The sequence below is a fragment of the Fundulus heteroclitus genome, chromosome 7 (genome assembly GCF_011125445.2).
Source record: "Fundulus heteroclitus isolate FHET01 chromosome 7, MU-UCD_Fhet_4.1, whole genome shotgun sequence".
NCBI classification, from domain to species: Eukaryota; Metazoa; Chordata; class Actinopteri; order Cyprinodontiformes; family Fundulidae; genus Fundulus; species Fundulus heteroclitus.
The window spans coordinates 15,981,166-16,004,713 of NC_046367.1; the positions used below are offsets into that span (position 1 = coordinate 15,981,166).

At 42.0% G+C, this 23,548-nt stretch overlaps 1 protein-coding gene across 4 annotated transcripts in view; it reads right to left on the reverse strand.

Annotated features, from left to right (window-relative positions):
• Window positions 1-1,000: 1,000 nt before the first annotated feature.
• The window catches only part of itprid2 (ITPR interacting domain containing 2), a 56,079-nt gene continuing 33,531 nt past the window's right edge, over window positions 1,001-23,548 (reverse strand). For all 4 annotated transcript variants that reach the window (XM_012864358.3, XM_012864359.3, XM_021317361.2 and 1 more), the window contains exons 12-23: window positions 17,993-18,100; window positions 16,101-16,482; window positions 12,920-13,127; window positions 12,318-12,369; window positions 11,670-11,752; window positions 6,750-8,327; window positions 6,407-6,457; window positions 4,807-4,931; window positions 4,593-4,707; window positions 3,725-3,790; window positions 3,276-3,623; window positions 1,001-3,193 (exon numbers count right to left, since the gene is read on the reverse strand). In XM_012864358.3, coding sequence (XP_012719812.2) covers window positions 3,086-3,193; window positions 3,276-3,623; window positions 3,725-3,790; window positions 4,593-4,707; window positions 4,807-4,931; window positions 6,407-6,457; window positions 6,750-8,327; window positions 11,670-11,752; window positions 12,318-12,369; window positions 12,920-13,127; window positions 16,101-16,482; window positions 17,993-18,100 — 3,224 coding nt within the window. In that variant the 3' untranslated portion in view covers window positions 1,001-3,085. The remainder of the gene's footprint in view (window positions 3,194-3,275; window positions 3,624-3,724; window positions 3,791-4,592; window positions 4,708-4,806; window positions 4,932-6,406; window positions 6,458-6,749; window positions 8,328-11,669; window positions 11,753-12,317; window positions 12,370-12,919; window positions 13,128-16,100; window positions 16,483-17,992; window positions 18,101-23,548) is intronic.

The window sequence follows — 23,548 nt, forward strand, 5'->3', positions numbered from 1 at the left end:
AACTGTTCATAATTCGGTAAGTTTGCATTCTCCACCATCAAATGGCTCATCAAACCAGTTTAATGAAGAGATTTGTTATGAGGGAACACATACCAGAGTTCTGAAAAAAAAAATGTGAGCTTGGGTGTCGTTTAAGGATGTCACATTTATTTCTGGACATCGTTTCACAAAAGGAGCTGATGTTGGCGTAAGTTAATAATTTCTACATGAAGCAGAAGTGAAGAGTTGAAGCCTGTTCCACATTCAGCCCTCTTAAAGCATTCTAACTATACCGCAAAAATCTTGTGGATTGATGTAAACGTTTAAACCTCAATATCACATTTCAAAGTCATTAAAAAAACGAAGAAAAAAAAACACTGTTTCAGAATATAAACTTCTGCTGTTAATAACCTTTATACTTAAAATATTTGACAAGAAAATCATTTATACCCATTGTGCTCTTTAAAAGCTACTTCCTTTCACTTTCTGGAAACATTCACACTTCAATCAAGTATTGAGAAATTGGGTCATTGCTAGATGTTTCAGGTTTTAACATATTTTACTGTTTCCATAAAATAAGTTTAGGTTTTATGAAGCTTTTAATCAAATGTGGACCACCCCCCCCCCCAATCCTCCTTTTATTCAGTCTTTATTACATATAACACCAGTTTGAACTCTTACATCTTAGATTTAAACATCTTTAGCAGGTTTCTAGTAAAACTACATTTCTTTTTAATACTTTTGCTTCTTTTAACCATTTAACCCCACCTTTACATTTCAGGAGTAAAAAAATAAAAATAAAAAAATCCAGGTCCTATTTTTATTTGGTATTCATTTTCTTTTACCTTAATTTATAGGGTTTATTGGTGTCCCTTCCTGTAAATATTTAATTTGTAGAGGCTGAAATCCAAGTTGCCATGGACTTGACTGTATATGTCCTACAAATTACTTTAATAAAAGTTATTGAAGTTGTGAGCGCAGTGAAGTAAAAAGTGAAACAAACACAAGCAGTCTTACACTCTTTTGTACTGAAAATAAATACATCTTTATTATTATCATCATCTCTACAGTGACCCCCTCCCTATATCAGACTTAGGACATCAATACAAAATACACAACCATTATTATTATTATTAGACACGGACAGAAATTCATAGCCACCGACATTCAGACAGTAAGGTGTAATTAAGAGTGGATTCTTGATCTAAGACTAATAAACAGTGTTCGTCCAGAAGTTGTGTGTTTGTGAACATGACTGCAGGCTCAAAAGTTGCTTAACTAAAAACGTCGACAGGCCTGGAAGAATGTATCAAGGTGTCGTGACGAGAAGACCTGAGCCTGAGAACTGATTTTCGTAATGGTAAGTCAATAGTTTGAGCTTCAGATTAAACGAATCCCGCCAAAACAGATCAGCTCTCAGCAAACAAATTTATGCATAATAGGATCTTGTGCACAGACTTGCACAGTTATTGTTCAAATTAAAAGTTAGAGGCCTCATACTGACAGGTCTCTCAGCCAATCACACGTGTACAGCCAGTGTCTCAATTTACCGACTGTTCAAGAACCTGTGGACGACCAAACAAACTGCAATCCCACTTTAAAGCTTTAGGAAAAAAAAAAAAAAAAAAAAAGTATCCAACAATGTGATCAAAGGTTCTGCTGATTCTGTGGTTGTTTCTGTATTAGAGGTGTAGCATCTCTGAAATGTTTGCTATGATCCACAAGAATCTAAAAAAAACAACAACAAAAAAACTCAAAAAATATATTCAATGTGTTCACATTATTGCACACATTTATCATCCGAGTGAAACCAACATGCTGACGCAGCAAAAAAACTCACTAAGCTTTTCCATCCGAGCAGTCGACACATAGTCATCCCCATCACTTCCGACTTACCAGTAACCTCTCAGCCCCTTAACGGCAACACCTATGATCACTTTCTAAACCTGACTGGGCACGCACAAAACAACAATTCGTCAAAAGCATTCAACCAGCTGAAGACGAGGAGCTTCAGACTGTTCTGACAAAGCACCTTTCAGGAAGCTCGATGCAGTTTAAACGATGCAGTCTGTCTGTGAAGGTGGCGAAATAAAAATGGTGCGTTTAGAATCAGAAATTTTAGATATCCATTGCTTTCATCTAATTCATTAGAATTAGATGAAAAGGTTTAACCCATTTCCTCTAAACTGGCTTCAAACTGCTGAAGCAACCTTCTGTCGCAAAAGGTGACTGAAAGGTGGAGAAGCAGAAGCGTGACGATGACAGCGATGAGGATGATTATGCATCGTTATTCTGCAGATTTCTCGAGAAAACTGTTCAGAACTGCCTTTTTCCTAAGGTGAAATGTGCATGGAATGACTGGGGGAAAAAAAAAAAAAAAAAGACAAATAAAAAAAATTTCTCACAGTGAGTTTGAAAAAAAAAAGCTCTTATTAAAAGACAGAGCGAAGCGAAATTTCACAAAAATGCCCGTTAAGACAGTCTAAGAGGACGCTAAGAGATGTTAAAGACTGAATAAAATCCTAGCTTGTCTCTGCCTACAGGTTTCATCACATCTGAATCATTCCTGCCTCTACTCCAGCTGTACAAAAACACGTCAAAGTTAAATTAAGGCAAATTGATATTCAAACGGTTTTACTGGAGGCACAAACGCGTCCATCTTTCACATGAACGCAGCCACAAGACGACAGGAAGTATTGTGCACCTACTACTGCACTAGATGCTGTTGGTAGTGGTAACTCTAGATGCAGTATTCATAGTACCGGCGGCAGTAGTGGTAGCTGAATTGTCAGGGATGTTGACCACAGCTTTTTATATTTAGAATAAAATTTTTTTTTAAAAAAAGATAGTGTGAAATTGGCACATTTTCACTGCTAATCCCAAAACTTGGAAGCCTCTCATCAGCGGCTCGGGGACGCTGGAGGCGGTGCCACAGGAGGCGTGGGCGGGGTTTGTCACAGACGGGGCCATCAGTGTTACAAACATACAGTGTCACGGGCACATAGTGTCGCACAGTGTTACTTGGGTGTGTACAGTGTTGAAGACAGGCAGTGGTTTTTTGTTCGGGCTGTGGTTAAGTAAAGGCTGGATGCATAGTTGTGCCGGCCTACGCGGGGTGTTGCTGGCCAGAGACCGAGGAGCCCTGTGGAGACGCGGCGGCCAGCAGCTCGTTGTAGATCTCCCGTCGGACCTCCTGGGCCACGCTCTCTCGGATCTGGAAGAGAAGACGCAGAGCTGGTGACCCGCTGGGCGTTGGCACGGGACCGCCGAGAAGCCAACGGAGAACTAGCATTTACCTCTCTAATGAGCTGCTGAAAGTTCGCAGCTCCGAGTTTCCCTAATTCTCCTTCCCTCCCTGGTGCCGTATCTCGCTCTCCTCCTTTATCCTCTACGCCGTCGCCGTCTCTCTGACCCTCCTCCTCCTCCACCGCAGCCACCCTCTCTGTGTGCGCGTTAGGTCGACCGGGAGGGGCGGGGGTTATGTTGATGGACGCCCGGTACACTCCTTGCTTCTGCCTGCCATCCTCTCCTTCCCTTCTACGGACGGGACTGGGCGAGCGGGTGGAGGGGACGCTGGAGGGGCCGCGGCCTTCGTAGCCCAGCTCTGACTGGAGGAAGAACTGCTCTCTGAGGAGGTCTGATACCTGGACAGACAGGAAAGGAGGCAGGAAGAGGCAAACGTCAGGTCAAACCAACATGTTTTTGGCCTTCGTATCAGAGATCGGGAGGCGCTGCGTTCGCTGACCGGCTCCATGGCTCTCAGTGCAGATGTGGTGGACAGGCTCTCGACGCTGTTGTCCCTGTGAAGACTCTGGGGACAAAAAAAAAACAGCAGGACATTCCTAATGAGTCATGTAATGTGACGATTGTGGATTAAGCCATACTTGTGCAGTTTAACATGTGGAACATTTACAGCAGGGGTGTCAAACATACGGCCCGCGGGCCGGATCCGGCCCGCCGAACAATTTAGTCCGGCCCTGTGGCTAAATGCATTATCATTATTATAAAAAAAATTTTTTGCGATGTGGCAATAAGATGCCATAAAGAGCTCATCAGATTTGACTTTCACAAGTGGACAAGATAAGAGGAAGAGAATGATAAAACAATTATTGAAAAAAACATGTACTTTGTTTAATTGAAAATATGCAGTTCCTATCTTGTCCACGAGGGGCGCTGTGTTTTAATTAGCAGATTAAGCTTCAGGTGTGGAAAAATTCAAATCATTTCTTAATTTTTATCTGTTTGATGTATTTTGTCATGCAGGACAGTGTTTTCAAGTTCCAAAAAATGTGAATAAATGTTTTTCAACATTGTATAATCACTATGATCAGTTCTTATGCATAAGGCACTTAAGTAAATGTTTAACTGAGTAAAAGTATTGTTGAAATTGCACATACTTTTCTTAAAAACGCTGAGGTTATTCATAATATTTTGTGTAAAAGTTCATTTATTCATTTAATATAAAAATCAACAACAAGTCCACTTTTATTAGTTCTGCTTAATCTTGCAATGAGTTAACTCGTGTGGCCCTCTTGAGATCAGATTAAGCTGTATGCGGCCCCTAAACCAAAATGAGTTTGACACCCCTGATTTACAGTGTTTGATGTTCTTACTCTGAGACGCGAGTGCGGGGACAGATCCAGCAGTCTGTCCTCCAGCTGTTGCTCCAGCTCCTGGAGCTCCTCTCTGACCGCCGACCTCAGACACTGAAGCTCCTCCGCCTCCATCCTGCACAAAAATAAAAAAATAACAGGCGCGGTGACGAACAGAAGCGAACAAGCAGGCCGGGTTGCGTAACAGCTCGGGGATTTCAGCGCGGCGCGTCACCTGTCGGCGGGACTCAGGTGCTTGTAGACGGCGGCCTGCTGACGCATGATTGACAGCTCCAGGTCCATCATCTGGCTGCGGAACATGTTCAGACTGCGCCTCTTCTGCTGAAACTCTGCCAGAGACTGAAAACAAACATTCACAGTTGACTGACGAGTTCCAGACGACAGCCTGCGGATTCATCACGGAGGCCGATGGTTTTCTTTGTTTCAATTCCTTTAAGGTCAGAGTGCCTCACAAGACAAACCGTCACGGCGCGTTGCTGTAATTTACAACTCTTACCGTGGATTAATTCAGCTCTGGACTTTTACTAGACCATTTAACACATGAATGTGCTTTAATATAATTGATATCCTCGTAGCTGTGGATGTGTGTTTAGGCGACTGCTCACTTTTCAAGGCAGTTGGTGACACTGGGTGTTTTATTTAGGGAAGGAGGGGTTGAACAAATATGCCAGCTAACCTATTAAAACTTTCATTTGTACATCTTATAAACATGTATCCTCTTTTTTTTTTTCCTTCATTCAATTCCAAAATGATGTCACAGTTTTGCTTTAATCTTCTAAAAGACCTCTGCTCTATGAGTTACTAGGGATCAAAGAGAAATCAACTCAAGAATATATACTCCAATATACAGGACTGTCTCAGAAAATTAGAATATTGTGATAAAGTTCTTTATTTTCTGTAATGCAATTAAAAAACATGAAATGTCATACATTCTGGATTCAATACAAATCAACTGAAATATCGCAAGCCTTTTATTGTTTTAATATCGCTGATTATGGCTTACAGCTTAAGAAACCCAAATATCCTATTTCAAAATATTAGAATATCGTGAAAAAGTATACTAGTAAGCTATTCAACTAATCACTTGAATCGTCTAATTAACTCGAAACACTGCAGGGTTTCCTGAGCCTTGAAAAACACTCAGCTTGGTTCAGTAAACTAAATCACAAGTATGGTAGTGGTTAAGAGACGACATCAGATTCTCACAGTAACTGGTGTACTGACCATGGCATTACTGTCCTTGATTGGCCTGCCAATTCCCCTGACCTGAACCCCATAGAGAATTTGTGGGGTATTGTGAAGAAGAAGCTGAAAGACACCAGAGCCAACAATGCAAATGAGCTAAAGGCCGCTATTGAAGCATCCTGGGCATCCATAACACCTCAGCAATGCCACAGGCTGATGGCCTCCATGCCACGCCGCATTGATGCAGTAATCTGTGCAAAAGGATTCCCAACCAAGTACTGAGTGCATTAATGGACATTTTCAAATGTTTGATTTTGTTTTGCTGTTATAATTTTTTTTTTTTTTACTTGGTCTGAGGAAATATTCTAATATTTTGAGATAGGATTTTTGAGTTTTCTTCAGCTATACGCCATAATCAGCGATATTAAAACAATAAAAGGCTTGCCATATTTCAGTTGATTTGTAATGAATCCAGAATGTATGACATTTCATGTTTTTTAATTGCATTACAGAAAATAAAGAACTTTATCACAATATTCTAATTTTCTGAGACAGTCCTGTACACGAGCATCTAATGCATAAAAAGCACAGAAAGCTTTTCAGAGAGAAAAAGAGGCCTAGAGATTTACCTGCTGGCTGGCTCTGAGCTCACCAAACAAATCAGGAGAACTGATCCGGCTCTGGAAGGCAAAAATAAAGTTAAGCCGACAAGAAAACAACAAGCTGAAACTATATGTTAGAGCAGGAGGAGAGAAGTGGACCAGGTGATAAACTACAGGGGCCGTGGCTGTAATATGACCACTTTTGGTTTAGGATTAAGGACGGGAACTAACAGTTAATATTTTACAAAAGGTAGAAATTATCCTTCTGGTGTAGATCTAGAAAATGCTGAAGAGCAACAATAATTTATTGCTTTGCATATTAAAAAGATGAAAGAAGAGTTATGGCAGAACAAAAAAAATTGGGACCAACCTGGCCGAGACTCTGAACCGTTCCCCTGATCTCATGCAGAACCTTCCTCAGCTGCATCTCGGTGCTGGACGGGCAGCGCCCTGGTCCCGAACCCGTCGCTGCAATAGGAGGGAGCCCAGGGTGAAGATGGGGGCTTACGTTGTACCCTTGCGTACCGTAGTAAGGGGAACCAAACTGGTGCCCGGGAAGAGGAGCAGGGAACGGTAACGGATGGCTGAATGAGGCGTTGTATCCCTGTAGGTGCAGTGGAGGGGTTCCAGGAGCCAATGGACCCAAACCGAGGATGTGAGGAGCAGAGGAGGGATGGGGCTGGTGCAAGTTGATAAGGCTGCCGTACGGTGGGGCTGGGGGAGTTGCAGGTTGGTGCAGACTGGTTAGACTAGAATAATGACGGTTTGAAGGCTCGTGCTGGTTAGAAACGTAAGGAGGACTGATGTAGTGGTATGGAGCATAGGGGTAAGAACCAGGACTGGGGAAAGGGCTGGTTTGGAAGCCCGGCGCTACGTCGCTGTGTTTTGGGAACATCGTGTGCCCTGGACTCCAGTTCTGCTGGTTTTGGTGGGTGCTGAGTGGGAACTGGCTGGGCTGCTGGTGACTGGATGATAGATCAGGAACACTCTGGGTGCTCCAGGAGGTGCCAGGGCCCAGGGAGAAATCAGGGGGAGGGCTGGAGGTATGCAAGGACATGGAGGATTGCATCGGATGGCGAGGGATGAGTTTAGGAGGAATGGAAGCAGGTGCTTTTTCTTTAGAGCCAGGGTTTATGATGAGAGTGGACAGACAGTTGCTTTGTTCTCCCTCGTCTTTCTCCTCCATCACTGCATCTTCCATTTGCTCTCCATCCCTCTGGGTGTATTTAAAGGAGTACCTGGGTGGGGTACAGAACGCTTGGCCTTGACCGAACTGGATCCTGACCGAAGACACAACTTTAGAGGGTGAGAGGAGGGAGCAAGGTAGGGAGCAGGACCTCTGCATGCGGACTGCGCCTCCTCTACCTGGTCTTCCTCCGGTAGTTTGGGGCGGGTTGTCGCTCTGGACGCTGCTGTGCTTGCCCATTTCTCTCAGCTGGTTTTTCTTGGCTCGATTCAGTGCACTAAGAACCGGAGACAAGGGAACTGGGGGAACAGAACCAGACTCAAGAGCCTTTTCCTCAGCTCCCTCGGTGCGCTGCGGTTCTTGTCCAGAAACCGGAGGATTCTGAGAGCTTTCTGTCCCATGTTGGTGCTCTCGCTCACAGGCAGGCATACTCTGGGCTTGATCTGGTTGGGGTTCAGTGTCTGCATCAGTTCTGTCCCTACCATCCAGTTGCTCCCCTTCACCTGCTAATCTGCTTGTGGGAAGTTGGTGGACTGTGTAGTGTGGAACCTGCTCCAAATCCAAACCCTCTTTGTGCACCTCCTCTTCCGTGGAGGAACCGCTTAGTTCGGTCTTGGCAGGAGCAGCGGGCCCAGCTTCGTCCTCTTTGCCGTCTGGTAGATCAAACGCCTGTTGGTCGAGCGGTTGGGGCGTGGCCACGTCTTGGGACGGATGTGATGTCACGGTGGTCTCACTGTCGCAGCTGTCACAACTCTCCTGGACCTGAAATTCACATTTCACACATCTGGTGAAAGAAGTGCTTAGATAGTGGTACAACATTACGTCGACATGGCACAGACTCGTCTTTTACGCTTTTATCGATGCCACCAGACAATTTGTTTGACACGTGAAAACGTACCAACGTGGCATCTTTGATTTTCGTCGTTCTTGTTCCGAGTAGATTGAAATGTTCATGATTTGGTGTTTTCCAAAAATCTCAATTTCAATTAATCGTTCCCAGCGGGTTTACAGCATTTACTGAGCCACTGGGCTTGTCCTGGTCCATTTTATTCACCCACTTCTAGAAAAAGACCAAGCTGAACCATCTTTCCTTGGCAGCTACAGAACCATCTCCAAATGACAATTTATACAATCAGTGATGCATTTTTTATTTTGATATCCGTCTGGCTTCCATATAGATCCCTCAGGCAAAATAGATTTTCTCTGTTTAAAATTATATTCTGATGCAAAGGAAAATCTCATATTCTGGTCATGCAGCACTCGACCATCACTTCATTTTCTTATAGGCTTAGGTGTTGGGCCGGTGTATCTGGTTAAGTAGTTTTGTTCAAACTCGTCAGACTAATCCGTTTCTGTAGAAACTTCAAATGACAAATATTTCAGTCCACTCCATTAGGGTGTACCTCAAAGCTTTATCATGGAGTCCTTGCTTGTTTTTCTAATGTACATTCTCTTTCGTTGGCATGTTTGAGCACTTTTTAAGACACGTCTTATTACTGCTAAACAATATTCCATTGTACATATCTTAAGCTCAATTTATTACATATGTGCTTTGACTATGACATTTGAATGGCTGAAAACTAATGACGTTTTTGTACAAGATAAAATTACTTAAAGGAGCATAGCACAAATTTCAGGATCTCTACAGTAATCTCCCCCCTCTGGCAACAAGTTTAAATGGCACCAGTGTTGTGCATGGGAGAAGAGGAAACCTAGCCTCGTGAGACCATCCTGATCTCGCGAGCTTTCAAGGTTTCACTCACAGATCAGTCTGGCTACTCTCCGTTAAAGAAAATTTGGAGCCGTTCACCAAACGAACGTCCAATCAGCGTTGGCTTTGAGGCGGGTTGAGGTGTGACGCAACGGGAAGCGCGACAGTTCAGTCTAAAGAACATGGCGGCTTCAGCCGATGAAACTAGTGTTAGCGTGGCTATCGAGCAAGTTTTATCGTAATTACAGAGCATTTCTTTGCTGAGCTAACAAGCCTTTACCTGCAGCAGCAAGAGTAGCTTGGCTTGTGGTTGTGTTTTCGTCATCGCTCGTAACAGAGCGACGACGAAGCATGTTGACGAGTACGTCATATGCTTCGTTGATCTGATTGGTTTATTTGGCCCGTCTATCACCAACACAGGCCAATCAGCTAACCAGTATTTTCGCCCCTTCCCAAAATTACTTCAACGGAAGGTTTCCAGATGGATATGCGAAGCAAATCTATCTCGCAGCGTCAGGTTAGAGGAAACCATCTGCATCTGCACAGGTCTTTTGTATAGAGGTGTAGTGTCTTCTGAGGTAAGAACGTTATAAATATTGATGTTAGTCTGTGTTCTCTTGCTAATGCATCAATTACGGTGGAGACTCACTCATGAACTGACTAATGGAGTCTATAGAGGCAACTGCAGTAAATAGAGGAAACCTCACTTTACACATGGGGCAATTGTAAAAGGATGTATGAGAAAGAAAATAGATAAAACGTATTACAAACTTGCACTATGCAGCTGTAATAAAAACAAAAACAATCCTTGGAACATCTGCTGGTTGTTAAAAATACTTAAGTCTGACTTCTGACCAAGTCACCCAAGTTTTCACTCACTAAACCATTTAATGTGCTGCTATACTAGCAACTTTACAATTCATTATAAGCTCCTGGTTCTTACTGACAGGACAGGGACTTGCATATATAACAACTTTTAAGTCAATATGTCCTTAGTAGGTCCCTCAGGGTCTGTGACCGTGGCCCGCTGGCTACGCCACATCCAGGGCAGAAAAACCAAAGACTTTCACCACAATAGCTCCAGGTCTCTGGAACTCGCATACAGGGTGATGCAAATGTGTGTAAAGGTAACCAGTAAATATTATATTTTGTAACTATATTTTAAATTTTACATCAACAATTTTTTTTCCAGTCAACTAATTTTTTAAGTTGCATAATGAATATGAAATGAAGGTTCGTGTGATGAAAGACTGACTGTTTTTTTTTTTTGCATTCATCTTACCAAAAAAACTGGACTGACTGCAGCTGTCAACCCTCAGCTCTGCTCTCAACGTGTCAAGACAGGCACTCAGGCACATATGCAACAAAGAATTAAAAGCTTACTGCTTTCTGTGTGAGACTACAATAACAAGGATTACCTTGGGTCTCATAATACTGTTGCTGAGTTTAAACTAAATCTTAACACCCACATAGGATTTGATTGCATAGTAATGTTTTTAACCTCATACGAATCGAAACCAATACTGGAAAAATCTACCAACCTTCTTTGTATTCCAAGAGCATAAAGCGCCTAACAAATTAATTCATATTGTATAAACTTTTTAACATTTTGTCACATGACAACAACAATCCTTAGGGTATTTCAGTTGGATTTTATGTGACATTCCAACACAAGGTGGCATATTACTCAACTTTTCCCACCTGAACTTTGGATCTCTGCAGCTCCTCCAGAGTTACTGTTAGCCTCTTAGCAGTAACTCTTAGCAGCCTCTTGCAGTTTGCCGCATTGAACAGGGATCTGCCAGATGTTCAATACTTGGGATTCTGCTTTAAACTTCCCTACCACCGTTTCCCTGACCCATCTGCTGGGTTCTTGGATCCTCAGAAGCCTACACAGAGCAGCCGAATTTGGACTGACAAACCTACACATTGGCAGATTCCATTTCCAAATTAGCTTAGATAAGTGGTAACACTGAATTTCATTTAAAGGCACCAGAGTAAAGAGGGAAAAACACTAATCAATACCACACTTGCTGGAAAAGAATGAATCATTATATTCATTTATTATATTCAGAATTATACACTACCTTGTGTTGGTCTAGAGATAAAAATCCCAATCGATCAACTAAAATAGCAATAAAATACGTAGAACTGTGTGGCTGCGTTTTGGAAAATGCAAAAACGTGCAAGTAACATAACTTGCTTTGCACTGCATTGAGTATGGCATTTAAACAGGTGACCAAATGCAGAAAAACTGAGCATTTTACAGGTTTACTTCAAATTAAAAGAAGAAGCTATTTACAGTATTGGTTCAGAGAGCCTTTTACTTCAGCTCTATGATGAGTGGTACGGAGTAAGTTGAGCACTAAAGTGCAAATACAAAGACAACCAACCTTAAGGTAGCTGCTGGAGTCACCAGAAGGCTCCTCAGCAAAACCACTGCTGTCAGACTGTTGACTGACGGTCCTCGACAAGTCTATGAAAAGACGGAAAGAGAAAAATTATTGTCTCTGCTGCCCTCCATCTGTCCTGCAGGTGGCATGGTAGGGTTATGCATTCTAAATGCAGAGCAGGGACATTAAAAAACACAGGGCGATCTGTCCTTCAGGCATCTGAAGGAAACAGGAAACAGGAAAACATTTATGGCATTGCAGTTTATTGGAAAAATGCTAATTCCCCAAGCGCTCCAAGTTTTGTGGGATTTCATGGCCAATAACCCGGCGTGGTTCCGAACTTAATATCACAAATATGGCACCTTAACTAGTATAGTTGTGCACTTATGGTGTATTTGTCTTCTTTTTATAGACACTTTTAAATTAAAACCAATATAAGTCAGGTTAAAAGGGAGTCAGACCCGGGTTTAAGTTTCTTTCAAGTATACGGGTCCAAATAAGAGGTAAATATTTAATATATTAGTATAAATGCTTTATACCAAAAGGAAATGCACTGAGGCTAAAAGACAAATTATGTATCATGCAGAATGAATGTGCCTACAAGCAGAAATGTGAGACTAAAAATCATGAAGGTGAATCAGTACTAACCGGTGGTTCTAGACGTTCTGGATGACGGAGCCTCATCGTCATTGGTATGGATCTAAACAACAAACGGGAACATTTAAAAGAGGACGAATACAACACATTTTGATTAATGATCAAATCATCGTTTTTATACAAACACTAGCTCAACGCGCTTGTTCGCGGTTAGATATACGTAGGTGTGATGGTAAAAGCAGACTGATCCAATGCTCATTTTGTCAGTTCTTCCCACTGTCATCAATATTTTTGAAGACTCGCCCTATTTTATCAGTCATTTCTAGTCAGAAAATAGATTTCATGAGCTGATTTTTCTCTATAGCTGGACAGTAATCGCCTCAGTCCCAGTGCAGACATAAAACCTCTGCTTTCATTTTGTTTCTGTTGTTGGTGTGCAAGCAGGTCATTTTGCCTTTATTTGCATTAATTTGCCTTGCGGAGTAGCTTAGCAGGACGAGTTGACTGCCCACAGGAGAGCAGATGAAAATAAGATGGTTTGGTAAAAGGCCTTAGTGATGTCATTGAGGCACGTGGCCATGAGAAGAGGCCACCCTCGGAAATCATTAAAATCTGTGTGAGGACTGCGGGAGAGCCCCTGAAATCCTGCATACCTCCTCCATGTCGAAGGAGTCTGCGTTCTCCGTACGAAGCTGGATGAGGTGGGGTGGGGCGGGCTTGAAGAGCGCTTTCTCAGGGGTGGAGGTGAGATTGGTTTCCTGTTTGGCCACCTGATCACCTTCCCTCTCCGTTTTCTGATGGGCTGAGTGAAGGTCAGCTGAATCTGGCTGGTGCTCTGGTGCAGTGCTGCTCTGTTCAGGACTGAGAGGTGGATGAATGTTAGCAGAAACAACAGCAGTGGTGCTCTGAGCTAAGTTCATGTTCAGTTTTGTACCATTTTGAATATTTACAAAAGCACATGGAAATAAATTAGAACATTGAAAAAAGGTTTATCTGAGTAATTTAATTTAAAAAGTCCTACAGATTCTATCAGTGACAAGCTGTCAGGGCTTTCAGGGCATTTAGAGAGGGTACCAAGTGGTCCCAGAAAATAACATTAAATTAATAAAAAACATAAACATTAATAACTTAAGACACCATTTAAAAATCTTTGAATGATAAGAGATAGGAGCCTTATATTTTACAGAGATCTTGTAATAGGGAAAAAATAAGCCAATCAGATTCTTATTGGTGGTCACTAGGTACACTTTATCTACTCGGGGGGTATCTTCAGTCTTAGGAAGTTCTTAATGTAATTTTGATCAGCCACTCATATTTTTATTTACCAGTTGGGGGTCGTTTGGATCGTAGCCATGTTTGAGTTAGAAGCTGGCAAGGATGAACTCCGGTCCAGTTTGGTACAGCTGGCCACAGGATTTATTTTGCAGGGATAAGGGTCGGCAGACATGGTTGTACCCAATGGAGATCAGAAGTAGAGGTTTCCCCACTCAATCAGATTGGAAGCTGTTGACAGCAGTGGGGTTGATGGGAAGTGAGAGAAAACTAGCAGTATGAAGATTGGGCGAGGCAGCATAGAGAGCCTCATGTTGTCTATATGCATGAACCTTTTTACCCACTGAAGGAAGGGAAACCAGTGAGCCAAAGAGGGATTATGTGGTCTGACAACCAGCAATTAGGGGCTACATGGATGATTTGACAATAACAGTGTCAATCCATGTACAGGGAAGATGGGTCCTAATAAAGCTAGAAAAAGGTTGCAACTTGTGCAAGAATGAAATGCAAACCCAAGAAATCGAGCAGTTGTATCGTTCGGAAAGGCAAGATCACCAACAGGTACAACCTACTCATCAAAGCATGGCTAAACCAACATGGAGAGAGCAAGATCAACTCCCATCTCAGGAGGTGGTTGGGGATTCCTCCAAGTTACACATCTGTTGGACTGTATATTAGATCAGTGGCGTTAGAACTACCCCTCTCATCCCTGGTGTAAAAGTTCAGAGTAGCAAGCTGCAGGCTGGTTATGACCTTTAGGGATTCAAGAGATGCCAAGATCAGGGTCACAGGAATAAAAAAGAAGGATGAGGATGAAAGTGGGAGGCGTCAGACTTAATAGCTAAGGCAGAAGGAAACCTCAAACTTAAGGAGATCATTGGTGTTCCAGACACAGGAAGGCAGAGTCTGTCAATGTCCCACCCAAAGTTGAGGGAAAGCCAACTTAATGGAAAAAAGAACTATGGTACAGGTAGAAGTAAGGAACTTAGAGGAAGAGCAGAGAACAGCAAATGTTGTAGAGCTAGGATCTCAGGGGTCATGGACAAGATGGGGACTACCTAAGAGGAGGCTTACATGGGCTGAACTATGGAGACTTGAGCCTTTCCAGATCTCCTTCCTGCTGAGGGCTCTCTATGATCCCCATCTAACACCTGTGGATCTGAATAGGTGAGGCATGAGAGACGCTCTGGAGGCAAAATGGAACCACGGCACATCCTGACAGGAAGTAAGACTGCCCCGTCTCAGGGTAGGTATAGGTGGTGCCATGACGGTGCTCGCTGACATCTTGAAGTAGGAAAGAAGAAAGAAGGACCCCTACGACATCAAGCCTCCACAAATAACATTCATTAAGGAGGGAGCAAAGCTAGCAGCACCCGAGAAAACACGATAAGCCTCCTGCAGACAACCCAATCATGGGAGCTTAGGGTTGATCTAAAGGGGAAGCTTCAATTCCTGGATATCAGACCCGATGTAGTGCTGTTCTCCACTGAGGCAAGGAAGATGGTTCTGACCGAGTTAACGGCGCCATGGGAAGAGGGGTCTGAGGAGGCATTTATGAGGAAGACAGGTCGTTACAAGGAACTGATGCAGGGCTGCAGGGATAAGGGTCGGCAGATACGCTTGGACCCAATAGAGATCAGATAGAGTGGTTTTCCCAGCTCAGTCAGCCTGGAAGCTGTTGACAGCAGTGACATTGACAGGAAGTGAGAAAAAACAAGCAGTGTGAAGATTGGGAGAGGCAGCAGAGAGCCTTGTGTTGGCTATGGTACAGGAGAGAGGAGCTGAGCTGGCAGCCAGCAGGGAGGGAGTAGAGGCTGACCTCCACTGCTGACCCGCCATCAGGACAGCGTTATGGTTAAAGCTCGAAACACTCGATGATTGTTGGCAAACATCTGCTGACACCCCTCCTGGCTGATGGTTCCGATCACAACCAGAGGAGAGGCATCTTTTGACTACTGAGCAACCATCAAATCCTTTTTCATCATATCTCAATTAAGATGCTTCGGACGTCGTCTTTGGTTCAGGAGTGACTTGACAGAATAAATATAAAATTATACTCCGTGTTTTGGATGCATCTGTAATTTGCAGCCCCAAACCAGTGACTTCAACTTCAGCCAAAGCTTAAGTCTTTTCCCCAAACTCTTGAGTGGGCTAAGCTTCACAGTCTTCTCGGAGTTATGGTTATCTCTGTTGCTTGTGAACCTTTTTCCTACCACACTTTTTCTTTCCACTCAATTTTGTATTAGCACTCAAGCTGCTTATCCACATTGTTAGTCGTGAAAAATATTGCAGAGCTAAAGCTTTTTTTACAATTGGTTTGTCATCACAGAGCCCTAATCATGAACATTAACAGAAATAAATACTTGAAATCTGACACTCTGTGTTTAATTAGTTGGTATAGTCTAAACTTTTTATAGGAATATTGATATAAACTTTTCAAAGATGTTCTGATGCTCTTCTACACCTTTGACATTTGGACATATCTTTTACAATTTGGGAATCCCCCCCCCCCCAAAAAAAAAAGCTTAAGGAGCTCTACTGACTTAAACTAGCATGGTCTACCTTTTCTCCGTCAGCCGATCACTTTCTCCGGGTCCGCTGGCTTCCTCTGTAACCGTAGCTAGTGGAAAGTTATCTTTCCTGCGGCTGTGTTTCTGGCTAACCATCTCCACCTGGTGGCCAGAGTTGGTGCTGGACCGATCGTGTTCTGTAGCGCTACGAGGGTGACCGTTGACATGTGCAAGCTCGGGGGAAGCAGTCTGCCCGTTCAGTGGCGCGTTCTGGTTCGGCGAGACCCCTTCGGGGGAGTCTGAGATCGATCCAAGCATGTTGTTTCTGCTGATTTTTCTTAGGAGTTTGGCCATGGCCTTAGCCGGAGTATTCTTCTTCTGAGAAGACTGCTCTTCCCCATTTCCTTCTTGCTCCCCTTGTCCTCCGTTTCCCCCTAAGACACACACAACACAATAACCACAAAAAGAAAAAAAGAAAATGATCAGTTATATCAATTTTTTTGTCAAGTAATAAAGAAAGCGATATGAAATTGACGTGTCTGGCGCAACTCTTAAACTCTTCACTTGTTCCACATCAAACATCAGCTGACCGATCGTCTGTCTCTGTGCTTGTGATTTGATAAATAGTATGCAAACCATCAGCCAATCACATACAGGTCTTTGTCACCCAATCAGAGTATTCCTTCTGAATACTGCATTCAGATGGATGAAAACAACCAATCACAGCTAGTAATTCAAAGAACTGCACCAAGTGGCAAAAATTACAAAATGGTAGGATCTAAGAAAAACACAGGAGAAGTCTATGTAGCCTAGGAATATTTAGTCAAGCACTGAACATGAAGGACCGTTCAATGCAAACCCACCAAGACACGAGCGTTCACCTAAACTAACTGGACAAGAAAAGCATTACTCAGTAGCAGTGGTAGGTACAGCTAACCTAAGCGTCAGCTTCGCAAACTCATTTTCCGCAAACAATAAAAGTGCCACAACCGTTAAACTGATGATAAATATGGAAAATTGAGGAGCTAACGCTAGCCGATAGCCCACAGCTGTCTGTGTGCAGGTACGCAGATGAATATCTTTTTGTGAATGTTATACTCACACCTAGCAAAACCCCCAAAAAATGGAAGCTAACAGGTGTGCAATTTCTACACTTTCTAAACATAGCATGAACCATCTATTTTTGTATTAGCACGACTGTGACCGCCACTGCTCAGCATTAGCCAATAGGGCAACAGTAACTCTGGAGGAGCTACAGAGGTTCACAACTCAGGAGGGGAAAATTTGTTGACATGACACCAAAACTTTAGTGCATAATTACATGCAGATTACAATTTATGAACAGGCCATCCCTACAGTGGTGGTCTTATGGAGATCCTTTCTTCTGCAAGAACAGGGAATATGGGCAGAGTTTATTGAAATATATGGTTGGAAATAAAATGGGTAATTCTGAGAGGTAACCTGTTAGAGGCTACAAAACATTTGGGATTGGGGTGGAGGTTCACCTATTAGCAGGATTGTACCAGTAAGAATAGAGCCAGATCTACAAGAGAATGTAGCATGTGTGTGTGTGTGTGTGTGACAACATGATCCAGTCAACGTTCAAACTTAAATCCAATCGAAATACCTTGATAACACTTAAGAATTGCTGTTCATATATAGTCCCCATCCAATCTAACTGAGATGGAATAAAGACCAATGTGTAAAATATTTCAATCCCAAGATGTGCAGAGTTGGTGGAGAAGGACCACAAAATGATGATGATGATGATGCTGTGGTTCAACAAACTCAGGGGAACGTAATACAGACGTGTGCTTCACTTTTAAGGATTTGATTAATAAAAGCTATGAATGCGATGTGTGATCTTGCTTTGCACTACTTTTTGATGACCTATAATGTGATATTCCAAGAAAAAGGTTTCCGATTATAATTTGCACTGCTCACCTTGATCCTTGCAGACGAACCTGTTGACAGGTTGTCCCGAAACGTGGCTGTAGACCTCTAAAAACCCATTGGCTACCTTCGTAAAGACCTCGATCTGACGGAAACGACCTGAAACAGAGCAAAACAAAGCAAAGGTGTACAAAGCGCTTCCCTTTGAAGATGTGAGGTACAATCAGAACATAAATGAAATATAAAAAGAAAAAATACCAGAGCCCCAGTGGGCCCTGGTTTGGTTCATCTGGGGAAACCTCCCCGGTTAGGCTGGAGCTGTACAAGGTGTTGTCTATTTCACCAGATCTTATAAACTGTCCTTTAGGATGCTTGCACATGTTGACATACCCGTCACTTGCAGATGCCACTGCTGCTCACTCATGGTGCCAATTCTCCATTACGCCACCTTACAAATATGCACCAATAGTTACCTTGTGACTGCAGGGGTCACTGAACCCAACTTCAAACAACCTGTGGGCCTTTTTCCACACTGGCTGTAAAGGATAAAGAGGCCAAAGGCTTGCTAAAAAACAATTCATCTTACTGCTAAAGCCCCAGCAGCAGCGTGGACCGAACACAAGAAGCAGGTTTAGTAAATGATTTCAGACTGATGGTATAAACCACCAATCAATCCTCTGCAGCCTCAGCGTTAAAACTTTTCCCCTCTTTGCTGTCATGTTTTGCAGAGACTGTTGCAGCCTTGGACAGAAGTACAGCTAAGCATATTCTGCTGCTGCGGCCCATGGGCCTCAAGGTTGTACATGTGACCTGCCTTTCAGCTCAGGACATCAGTAAGGACGGTTTGTCTCAGTTAAGGTTGCTTTAAGCTATAAACTACAGAAGATCGTGCAGAAACTCAGAGATCAGCAGTTTCAGGAATCTGCAAAGCAGCAGCTGTGCAACAAAAATTAAATACAACTTGACCGCTGCTCCTGCCTTGGTGTAGAGTCAAACCAAGCATATGGATTCAAATTATTTTTTTAAATTTCAAAACTTTGCTCTAGTTGGGATTTACAAGATTACAGAAACCTTACTAGATTGATCAAGCTTATGCTTTTAATTACTACGTTGTTGAGTTAGTTACATTTCACTCTGGCTCTGAGGGGAAAGAAATATGGCAATGTGTGCTTCAAGTAGATATTAAACCAAATTATTGACCAATAAAATAATAGAAAACTGCTAGATGCTGTGCCAGGCATAAACCATGACCCAGCGTAACCTCTAAATGTATTATTTTATGGGACTGGAACAAGGAGCCTGACAATAACAAAAAAAAAAAAAAAGCCTTCCTCCTTGAGACAGAATGTTATACATTGTAAACGTATGCCTTCCTATTGGCCTATTTTTACACATTCCTAAAGTGAGAGTTTGGAGATTCAGTAACACTCTGCAGTGAAAGGCTGGCGGCAGGATTAAAGACAGACGTCAGAGCCGCTCCTCTCTCCTTCCTCTCCTTGTGCAAGTTGCACTGTCAGTGTCATCTCTAACAGGATAATGACTTGCGCGCTTTCCTGCCTTCCCTCCCCCTCGTACCCAACTGTTTAAATACTTGTCAGCCGCTTGTGAAACACTGACGTCTGTCTTCTGTCGTTCCGTGAAACCTTGCGACACGCTTCAGTGTCGTCACCTGAAAAAGAGCAGAACTCTCGCCTATTTGGACTAAAAAAAAAAAGACCAAAACAAAAACATTCCTTGTTGGACTGTCGCTTTCACCTGACGCTGCGGTTTCAGGGCCTGAAGCCTCAAATCTGAGAAGTGTGGCGTGCCTTTGTGTAATACCCACTTGAGCCAATACTCTGTAGAACCACCTTTCATTGATATTACACCTGCAAGTCTTTTGGGGTATGTCTACATTTTTCCATACATCTACAGAATAAAAGTTTGCAACCTTATTCTTTAAAATAGCTCAATCACACTCAGACTGGATGGACAGCATCCATGAGCATTAGTTTTAATTTCTTGTCAGAAATCTTCATTTAGATTAACGTCTGGACTTTGATTCGAACACTTTGATCCCAGAGTTTTACCAAGGCAATGTCCTAAAAGAGACAGATATTTATTTGATATTTTGCTGGCAGTAAGCCAGAAGACCATGACAAGAACAACTTTTTCTTGAGTCAAGCTGTAGATCCCTGGATAGATACAGTAACGGTAATTTATAGGAAGTAGAGAAAGACATCGGAGGTGCGTTATCAGAGGGACTCATTTCCCTCACGGAGGAGGAATGGATGGACTATGTAGTGCCAAGAAGGTTGGACTTTGACTGAGCAGACCGTAGATAGTGCATTATATGGAGAGGTAGTTACATGTCTGAAGGAATGACCGAGTCACACTCCCTGCTGTAAACTGTGCTTCTTTATTTTATGTATGTGATATTTGCCTTTTTGTAAATAAATAAAAAAAGATATTTGGCCAGATACAGAGTTTCTTTACTTTAAACTGCTGTAGATATGAGCTGAGAATGTAAAAACATTAAGTAAATAAGTTTTTAAAAAGTGCTTTATGTAAATTACTCCATCAAATCCAGTAGAATATTTTTCTACTGGGAAGTGAACTCTCCCTTGATCTAAAATTTTTCACAGTGTCTAAAGGTTTCATCCAGGATTGTTCTGTATTTAACTCCATCCATCTTCCCACCAACTCTGATCCAGGATCCTGCTCAACAAAATAAATCCTCCCTGCAGGATGCTGCCAGATTCAGGACCATAGGTTCAGGTGTTTTGCATGTAGGGCAAAGAAAAAAAAGAAAAACTCAGTTCTGATCTCATCTGACATGAGCATCTTGTCGCCCAGGATTAGTGTTCTCTATATAAAGTGTAACAAACTGCAAAATGGATGTCTTATGGTTTCTTCTTCACAATTACTTTTTTTTATAAATACTCTTGAATAAAAGGCAAGCGTTTCAGAGTGCATCCCTTATTGTACTGACTCTCTGCAGATCCCCGTGGGTGATAAATGGATTTGCTTTCCATCTTTGAGTACAGCTTTATTCTAAAAGGGCCCTCAGAAAGTCCACACAAGCACATTTACATGCAGCTACAATGCATACTATATAGAAAGCAATGAAGGGGGGAGCAAGTTGTGCAAAAACAGCTAAAACACAAATATTCTCACAAGAGTCCCACTAGATTTTCAAGGGATGGGGTTAAACACATTTCAGTACAAAGGCCGAAACAGCAATGGATTATATTAAAATCTTTTGTCACCCACAGTATTTTATCAAAGACTTGTCTGTAGTTTGTACTCTATAAATAAAAGTTGCTGATAAATTAGACTGCATAGTTTTAATGGTTATAAGGGTCATGTAGAGACCTGGCACTAAGTGGCTCTTTCAGCTGCAAATGTTACTTTAAATAAGACCGTTCTCACCTGGTTTTAAAATCCATCCTGATTAAATTGGTTACTCAACATGCAAATAAACGTAGCAAAATCACAGGGTGGTCTATGACTTCTTTATTTTTAACTAAAAATACTCAAATTCAGTTTAGATTTAATAGATTAGATTTTTTTCCAGTCATTAACAAAGATCTTTATGAACTTATGCAACACATGTAACACAACAGATGAGATGTGCAAGATAAAAAAATAATGATTTTATAACCCCAGTGTCAGCGCACAGACACCAATAATTTTAACACAATCACCACTGCAAGCAAACACTCGACGGCTGACTGTCAGGTCGTCAGGCGTTTATTGAATAACTTCACAAAACTTAAGTGCTGCTGTGTAGGTTTGTGTCGCCTAGATGCCATGTCTATCGCTGCAAAGATCAGATTCTAGCACTAACTATGATAGGGTGACCTAAAACCACTGTTAAAAATAAGCATAAGCAACCCACTACAGAAAAAAAAAAAAAAAAACACTTATTAAGCCATCTGGTAATCCCACTAAACCATAACAAAATGTTCTTTTTTTTTTAGTAATTACAATTCCAGCAAGGAGTTAAAGCTTTACAGATAAAAAAAAAAAAACAAACCATTATTTATTTATTATATATATATATATATATATATATATATATATATATATATATATATATATATATATATATATATATATATATATATATATATATATATATATATATATATATATATAAAAATAGCCATTCTCAGAGTTCACTCCTACCTCAGCCGGTGAAAAAACATCAAGCTGCTGAAAAACTAAATATTTTATCAGAGGTTGGTAGACCAAGCCAGAGAAATGAGCCTAGAGTTCGATTGAGCACAGGGATAAAGATCAGCCTAAACACCTCATGCTGCATATGACAGAACGGGTCGGACTGGAATGTACTTTCACCAGACTCAACCAATTATGCCCATTTTGAGCTTGTTTTTCTGTCACACAACAAGCCTGTCATTTGGATGTCAAAGTTATATCGCTCGCATGCCCATGACTACAGAACCCCTTCAGCAGCTGGGTTTGTGTGATAATAGTAATACAGCGTGTTTCCTTTTGACTGCTGACTCTGCATTAATTCTCGTTCTGGGGATCTTTTCACAGGAAATGACGGATAAGCCACAAAGACACGTACTCCGTCTTTTTTCTCTCTTCGTCCTGGGGGGATTTTTTTTTTCTAATGTGAGAACAGGGCTTACATAACAAACAACAACACACACACATGTCCGTATGTGTGTGTGTGTATGTGTGTGTGTGTGTGTGTGTGCGCATGTATTTGGGATCCAGGAAACCGATGGAAGAGTACGGGAATGTTCTGGAAAAATAAGAACGCTTCCAGAAACCACACACAGATCGAGGAAGCGGTTCTGTCCAGAACACTTTCTTAAAGTTGGTAATATAATAAAACATCTATCGAGTCAGTTGCAAGGTCGGAGGTCATGATTTAAAAAACCATTCCTCTTTAACTCTGTTCAGGCTGGTAGTCGGCGAGCGCGGTACTCATTTCCAGGTCCGAATCAAGAAATATGTGAAAAATGGTCAGAGAAGCAAGCACAAGACAAACGAGACTGCAGCTAACAGTTGCTGAAGAGTGATGACGCCACGTCCGGACATTAATGCTTCACGCTTCAATCCTGTGAAGATTTATATGGTGATTTGTCTAGAGGCTGAGAGCCAGCCAGGAGAAATGTTGTATAAGAGCTGTAGCTTGGAGACTTAACAAACCGGCAACCTTAAGAGGGATTTAAAGTTACACTGCGACGAGGCCAGTCTGCCTTTAATTTACCCTAGTGAGGCATGAGCACAGCGTAAAATCTTATTTAATGTATTTGGTTTATTTATCCAGGTCAAGTTTTACTGAAATCATAATTTTTTTTAACATTAGTTTGTAGATAAACAGAAACAAGTAGAGATTAAGTTTCAGTTGCTTTATGTTTTGCTTCTGCCCTCCATTAAAAACAGCAGTAATAGGCAAATGATGGCAACACTTTTATTTTCCCCTAAGCTAATGAACAGGCATGTTGGCAGTAAACCAGAAGTTATCTGGTTTCATGTAGATGCCTCCATGTCACAGAGTGGGAACCTGTGTTGATGAGTCAGTGACCATAAAACTGTGGTTGGTTTTGTGAATATTAAGAATAATAAGATCAGGAACACCAGGAAGTT